Source organism: Melospiza melodia, chromosome 20, assembly GCF_035770615.1.
Source record: "Melospiza melodia melodia isolate bMelMel2 chromosome 20, bMelMel2.pri, whole genome shotgun sequence".
NCBI lineage: Eukaryota > Metazoa > Chordata > Aves > Passeriformes > Passerellidae > Melospiza > Melospiza melodia.
In genome coordinates this window covers 6,730,624-6,738,078 of record NC_086213.1, presented here as the reverse complement: position 1 = coordinate 6,738,078, position 7,455 = coordinate 6,730,624, and the positions used below count along the sequence as shown (strand labels likewise).

General features: G+C 63.4%; 1 protein-coding gene across 1 annotated transcript; it reads left to right on the top strand.

The window, feature by feature from the left end:
- The first annotated feature begins 326 nt into the window (after positions 1-326).
- LOC134427442 (carbonic anhydrase 15-like) lies at positions 327-7,385 on the top strand. The gene is made up of 8 exons (XM_063173283.1): positions 327-561; positions 2,337-2,372; positions 4,273-4,443; positions 4,648-4,808; positions 5,461-5,553; positions 5,836-5,902; positions 6,108-6,274; positions 6,932-7,385. The coding sequence occupies exons 1-8, from the start codon at positions 495-497 to the stop codon at positions 7,142-7,144; spliced, it is 975 nt and encodes a 324-aa protein (XP_063029353.1). The 5' UTR covers positions 327-494; the 3' UTR covers positions 7,145-7,385.
- Positions 7,386-7,455: the final 70 nt, after the last annotated feature.

Sequence of the window (7,455 nt, the reverse complement as noted above, 5' to 3'; positions counted from 1 at the left end):
CCTGTGTCTGCAAGGAATGGGGAGGGGACGGGCCAAAGCTGCTGTCCCCAGCCCGATCTGCCTCCTGGCAGGCCCCTGCAGTCCATCTGCAGTCCCCCACACTGTGCGGGGGCGGGCTGGGGCACGGCGGGGATGCTGCCGCCCTCCAGCTTTGGGGATGGGGAGCGGGGCGGGGAGCGCCGCACCCGTGGGCTCCGGCAGCCCCCGCTCCCCGCCTGTCCCTGTCCCTGTCGCTGTCCCTGTCACGGGGACCCGGCGGGCGCGGGGGGCTGGCCGGGGGCCGGGCTCTCCCCGCTCCCTCCTAGCAGCCGAGGAGTTAAAAACTCAGCCCGGGTGATGAATATGTAAGAGCAGAGCCCAGGCTGGAGCCGAGCATCTCCCGGGCTGCGGGCGCTGCCAGCGCTGCCGCCCGCCCCAGCCCGGCACCGGGCGCGCTGCGGAGGGACGGGACGGGACGGGGAGGTGCGGGGGTCCCCCCGCTGCCCCGCGCCGCCATGGGCCCCACCGGGCTCGGCATAACTTTCCTGACGCTGCCCCTCGTCGTGCGAGCGGCCGCGGGAGGTGAGCTGCGCCCGGGGCGGGGGTCCCGCGGGCGGAGAGGACGGGGGCGCGGGGCTGGGGGGCTTGGGGGGCGCCGCTTTTTCCATTCCCTTCCCACGTGTCGAGGGGTGATGCGGGCTGAGGGGTCGGCAATAGGGGCTGGGGGACCCAGTCTGTCCCAGGACCCTCTCCTGCTCTCCCACCGGCCCCTCCCGCTGCTGGACGGCCCTGAGTGCTGCCGGCTCGGGGGGGCTCGAGATGGTGGGGCCAGGGCCCCCTTGGGACAGTGGGGTCTTGGGCTTCAGCCCATCCGCCCCACTGACCTGCACCACCGGGAAGCACCAATGAGGACGAAAGCTCGGAGCGAACGGGCGCTGCCGTCCCGGGCCGCTGGGTGCTCACCTGCATCCGGGCCAGGCTGGGGCGCCCAGCGCTACCTTGGCTCATGCCGGAGGATGCTCGAGGGCTGCTGCGTGCAGGTCTGAGGATTTCCCAGGAGATTTTCTGCCCCTGGACCCCAAGATCCCTGCTCTGGGAACCGTCAGAGTCCTGCCTGCTCTGTCCCACTCGCAGTTCTCCTCGGGGGCTGGTGTCTCCTGTATCACTCCAGTGAGACTGTGGATGCAGTGCCGCAGGCTGGGGCCTTGAGCAGCACAGGTGGAGGCCGGCAGGGCTGGCAGGGCTGCCTTTGTCCTGCTGCTCCGAGCGGCTGTGGCTGGCACAAGAGCGTGGCTCGGCTCGCCGGCAGCCGGCCCGCTGGCATCGCCCTCCCCACCAGCGGGGACCCTTCCCGTGGGCTGGGCCCGGGCTGCACCGGCTCCTCTGTGCCTCCTGCCGGGCGCAGAGCGGGGAGCTGATGGGGTGCCCTGCATCCCCTCTGCAGAGCTGATGGCCCTGGGCGGGTGTGCAGCCAGCAGAGCAGGAGCGGGGCTTGCTCGGCATCCCCTCGGTGTCCCCGCACCTGCTGCGCCAGCCCTTGCCATGGAGCCCGCGGTGCCCAGCGCCACCCGAGCGCTGGTGGGAGCTCGGCAGCTCTGGCTGGGGTGGCCCTGAGTGACGGGGCCGGCCACCATCCCCACAGCGTGGGCTCGGGCCTGCCCACGGCCCCCTGCTGCCGCTGCCAGCCCCCTGGGAGCCGCGGGACACCGGGCACAGGGGAAAGGGACACCGGGCACAGGAGAAGGGGACACTGGGCACAGGGGAAGGGGACACCGGGTACAGGGGAAGGGGACACTGGGCACAGGGGAAGGGGACACCGGGCACAGGGGAAGGGGACACTGGGCACAGGGGAAGGGGACACCGGGCACAGGGGAAAGGGACACCAGGCACAGGGGAAGGGGACACTGGGCACGGCAAGAGGGACAACGGGCACAGGGGAAAGGGACACTGGGCACGGCAAGAGGGACAACGGGCACAGGGGAAAGGGACACCGGACACGGCTGTGTCTGCTCCCCTCGGCTCCCGCTCGCCCCTGCTGTGGGGTGAGCCTTGGCTGCCCAGGATGGAAAAGGGGGGATGGCTCCTCGAGAGCTGGGGAAGGAGCACAGTAAGCAGGAGGTTTGGCTGCCTTGGAGCAGCGATACTGAGGGAGGTTTCCCTGTGAAGCGTGTGGGGGAGGCAGGGAGGGTGTGAAAACACAAGCGCCAAAAATAACCATGATGAACACAAGTGTTGGCGGGACCCCGGGCTGCACTGGGGGATGTCCTCATTGTCGGGGGGCTGGGCATGGCCATAGGTGGGTTTGGGAAAGGGTGCCTGTCTCCATCACCTGCCCTGAGCTCTCCTTTCTCCCACAGGGCAGTGGTGTTATGACTCACAGGACCCCCGATGTGGTGAGTGGTGCCGAGTGTGGCTGTGTTGGGGCTGGGCAGGGCTCAGACCCTCGTGTCCCCCCACAGTGCCCAGCTGAGAGCGCCCTGGGCAGCATCAGCAAGGCCCAATGGGGAGTGAGGCATGGAAAAGGGTAAATTCCCCCATGGGAATGGTTAGAGGAGCTTCACTTTCGGGGATGTTTCTGTAGGGACTTGACAAACACCTGAGCCCCTTGGAACAACTCAGCCCCAGCCCTCACCTCAGCCAGGTCCAGGTGCTCCTGGGACAGCACCAGCTTTCCCCCTTCCACCTGAAACAAATTAAGTCCAGGCTTTAAAGGACTCTATTAGAATCCCCATGAAGTGTAGGCAGCATTGGGGCCTGAGGGTCCAGGGGCCCGACTGAGGAGGGACAGCACCCTTTGAGCAGCCCTGCCTGGATGGGGAGGGAAGCATGGCTGGGGGCACTTTGTCTCAAAACACATAAATACAAATTACAAATAGCTTGTAAAAGGTTAATTAAAGATCATCAAGCATTTAATCAGCTGTTACGGCCCAGCTGTTTTATAGCTCTTGGGTTTCCATGCCCTGTGGCTGCTGAGCCTGGATTGCTGGGCTCGGCCTCACCCGGTTCAGCGCTGCTGGGCAGGTTTTGGCAGGGCAGAGGGGCCGGTGGGAAGCGGCTGGAGCCACGTGGAGCCGGCTGTGTGCCTGCAGCAGAGCCATGGGGAATGTCCCCCCTCACTGAAGGCACCTGGGAACCTGTGGGGCTGCCCAGTTGATGCCAGGAACCCGCTGGGATGGTGGCACGGCCAGGCTGCAGCTCCCAGGGCTTCCAAGTAATGAGAGGAGAACATAAAGGGTAAGGGCTGAGCCCAGGGGGCAGGAGGTGGGATACAGCCCACCAGTGTCTGTGGTTTTGTCTGCCCAAGAGGAAGTGAATGTCAGAGCTGAGCTATGGGGCACCGCTGGGGGAACAGTTCCCCAAACCCTGGCTGTAGGCAAAGCCATGATGTGTGTGTGAGGAGAGCCAGCAGTGCCTGCTGGGATGTGCTGAGCTCCCCTGGGAATGGAGATGCCCCGGGAGGACAGGGCTGGAGGCACTGAGGGAGCTCCTGCTCCCCAGCTGGGACTGAGAACAGACACTGGCAGTGCCCAGGGCTGACACCTCAATCCTGGGCTGCACCAGGAGGAGGAGTGGGTGCCATGGCAGCCACATGGAGCAGTGAACAGCAGGGTGGCTGGCTGGCTGCATCCTACAGCTGTGGGCTGCCACAAGGGTTACAAGAAGAGGTGATGCTGGGGCAATGGGGGCCAGCCACATATATGGGTTGGTTGTGTGGTGTGGCCGTGGTGGCAGCCATGGGGACCCTGCTCACAGCCCCCAGGCAGCACTGTGGGTTTGCAGTGGGTGCAGTCAGCTGCCAGCACTGCTGTGTCCTCACCCAGCTCCTGCCAAGGTGACCCCCCACCCCAGGAGCTGCTGATGGGCATCGTGAGGTCACTCTGGAACATGTGTAGGATTTGCCCCAGGACGAGTTGTGTGGCCAGGTTGCATTGTCACCTGTCACAGCTGGACAGAACCAGTGTGAGTAGGTTGAACATGTTACAGCAGGCAGACGGGGCAGCGAGAAAAGCCTGCCCTTCACCAGCGTCAATGTGGATGCTGCTGCCAGGCTAAATATAGCCCCCAGCCCCTCGAGGAAATCCTGCTGAATTATGGATGAGGCTGGAATAAGCCCCTGCTCATCAATAGGAAGGAAACTTAGCTGGGCAGGAGAGCAGCTCCCATGGGATGCAAGGCCAGGCTGGCAGGGATGGCAGGGCTGGTTGGGGACAGAGCCACCCGTGGGCCTGTGTCCCCTTCTGGGGCAGTGGTGGTTTGGTGGCTGCCCGTGGTGCCCCCGCTCCTCCTCTGCAGGGCCCAGCCACTGGAAGGAGCTGAAAGCCACATGTGGTGGGGACAGGCAGTCCCCTGTGAACATCGACAGGCGCCGGCTGCAGCGGGATGGCGGCCTCGGGGACATCCTCTTCGAGGGCTACGACCAGGCTCCCCCTGGCAAGTGGAGGCTGACCAACAACGGGCACACAGGTGCGTGCTGAAGCCGGGCACCTTCCCCTTTCCCAGTTCCCCAGGCACCATCCTGACGGGGGCCTGGCTCTGCCACCACTCCGGGGTGCTGCAGGATCCCATGCAGGTGAATGTTAGTGCTGGGACAAAGCTGGAGGGAAGGAGCTGTGCCAGGGCTGTTCCCCACCCCGAGCCTCCCCTGAGCCTGTCCTGCTGCCCTTGCAGTGATGCTGAGCCTGGCGGGCGAGTCGGCCTCGGAGCACATCGCCGTCAGCGGGGGCGGCCTCCCCGGGCGGTTCCGCGCGCTCCAGCTCCACTTCCACTGGGGCAGCCCGGCTGGGAACGGCTCCGAGCACACCCTCGATGGGCGCCAGCTCCCCATGGAGGTACGTGAGAAAAACCCCAGCACGTTCTGGGCTGCCCAAGCCTTTGGTGGGGTGGGAAGGGGAGATGCTGGGGCACCCCAAGGCTGTTGTGCAGCAGGTGAAGGGGCTCTGTGACTCTGCACTGGTGGCATCAACAGTGGTCCTGCACAGGCACCTGGCTGGTGAAAGCAGCTGAAGTGAGACTCGAGGTGTTTCTTTACCATGCATGGGCCAAGCTGCTTCAACCAAGGCACTCAGTGGGGTTTGGGGGGCTCTGTGCCCTGCTGGGGTCACAAACTGAGTTAGTGAATGCAAGTGAGAGCAAGCAGGAGCCTGCTGTGCTAAGCACATTGGGATCCTTCTGGATGAAAGAGGCTCTGCGCCTCTAAAATATTCATTATCTGCCAGAGGAAAGCAGAATTTATGTTCTGTGTCTGGCGAGCACCCCGGGACTGCTGGCCCCCTTTTGCACACCCTTCAAAGGATTCTTGCTTCACTGGGGTGCTTTGATCCTCCAAGCACCCACCCCACAGAAGTGCCAATAGGACCAGACGGGAAAGGCTGGCTCAGAGTCTGGCCAAGCTGGCTGGAAGGATCCGTAGCAGAATGTCCTGCTGCCAGAGTGTTGGCTGGGGGCAGCTGTGCACACCTGACGCCTCTGTGCTCTCCTCAGATGCACATTGTCCACATGAATGCCAAGTACCAGACACTGGCAGAGGCCAAGGGGCATCCCAATGGGCTGGCTGTCCTCGGCTTCTTCTTCCAGGTGGGTCTGCAGGGGCCCCCTAGAAACTGGGTGCTGGTGGTGCAGCTGGGTGAGCATTGTATGGGTGTCCTGGAGGAGTGGGAAGGGGCAGGAAGGCTGGGTCAAGGCCAGGAGAGGCTGGGGAACCCACTGACTGCAAGGGAACCTGGCTGGGAACCTTCCCCACTGCCCTGCAGCAGGGGAGGCTGGCTCTGCCTGTGGTTGCTTGGCAGGACAGGATGACCCAGCTCTGCCCTGCTCGGGCTCTGCCTGACTTCAACCACTTATTCTCCCCGGACACAGATCTCTGAAACCACTAACACCAACTACAACACCATCGTGGCAGGGCTGAGGAATGTCTCCCACGCTGGTGAGTCACCTCCTCATTAGGGCAGGAAAGGGTAGACCCTGCAATGGGAGGGCAGGGATGCACCCCAGTGGGTTGGATGGGGGACCCTGCCATTCTCTGAGCTCATCTGGGTTCATCTGCTGAGGGGAAATTGATGGGGGCGGCCCTGCCATCCCCACCACATCCCCGGCAGGGACAGGCTGAGTGTCCCTGTGTTGCCCCACAGGGGACTCCGTGGATTTGGCCTCCACGTTCCGCCTGGGCACGCTGCTGCCGCCTGCCGCCCGCCTCTCGGGCTACTACCGCTACCAGGGCTCGCTGACCACCCCCGACTGCAGCGAGGCCGTGCTCTGGACCGTGTTCGAGGAGCCGGTGGAGATCGGCCGGGAGCAGGTACTGCCACGCACGGCCCCACGTGCCAGCACCCACAGGCTGGGTGCCCAGGGTGACCTCTCTCCTTGTCCTTCCTGACCCTAGAGCAAGAGCACGGGGAAAGTCATCTCTATAATAATGCTCCTGGCAACTTGGCAATTAATTAATTTTATGAAGGTTAAGTAATGGAGATGTGGCCACCTGCCAGTGGGGAGAAATGCCATCCATACTGCACTCCTGCCCAGCCTTGGCATTCAGAAAGAGAAATGGGAGTGAATCCATTGAAGCTCAGTAGAGGCTCCAAGGAGATGGATGGATGCATGGAAGGAAGGAAGGAAGGAAGGAAGGAGTTTTCTTCTGCTGCTCAAGCATTTTAGTAGATGTATTTTCTTGAGAGAGTCATGGGCCAGCCACTCTCTAAGTGCCCACTGTTGGCACCAAAACACAATTAGCTCCTTGAAAACCCAAGACCTGATCCTTGTAAGGACCTGCGTCTGTGCTTACCTATGGGTCTGGCTGCAGCAGAGCCCTGGGGGTGGTGGGAGGACACGCACCGGTGTGGGGCCATGCCCTGGGTCCTGTGCCATTGGCAGTGGGGCAGTCAGAGGTGGGCTGATAGTGGGCAGGGCCTGGGGTTCCTGGCAATGCAGCTGCCCACCCTCCCTCTCTCCTGCACAGCTGAAGGCATTCGTCAGCACCCTGCACTTCCCACTCGAGGGATCCACGCTCCTGAAAATGATCAACAACTTCCGCCCGCCGCAGCCGCTCCGCAGCCGCAGGATCTTTGCCTCCCGGGGGGCCACAGCCAGCGGGGTGTCCCTGCACGGGGACCAGCTCCTGTCACCCCTGCTGCCCCTGGCCCTGCTCAGCCTCCTCTCAGCAGCCCCGTAGGGTCTGGCCCCGCTGCAGTGGAGATGGAGGCGATGTGTCTTGTTCGTGGAAAACGGGAAACGAGGGAAAAAAAGCACCTTGAAACCTTGGCTGGGTGAAGATTTTGTGAAGCTGAATCTCTGCAGAGGTGAATCTCTGCAAGCCTGGAGCTGCCCTGGGCTGCCCCTGTAGATGGGCAGGGGGAGCTGCTGGGAGGGGGATGTTGTATTGACTGGAATAAAGCCAAGGCCCTGTCAGTGGATTGCTGCCTCTTTTTTGCTGGCTCTGTCCCTTCGCCAGCTGGGACAGGGGCTCGGCATGGCACTGTAGGG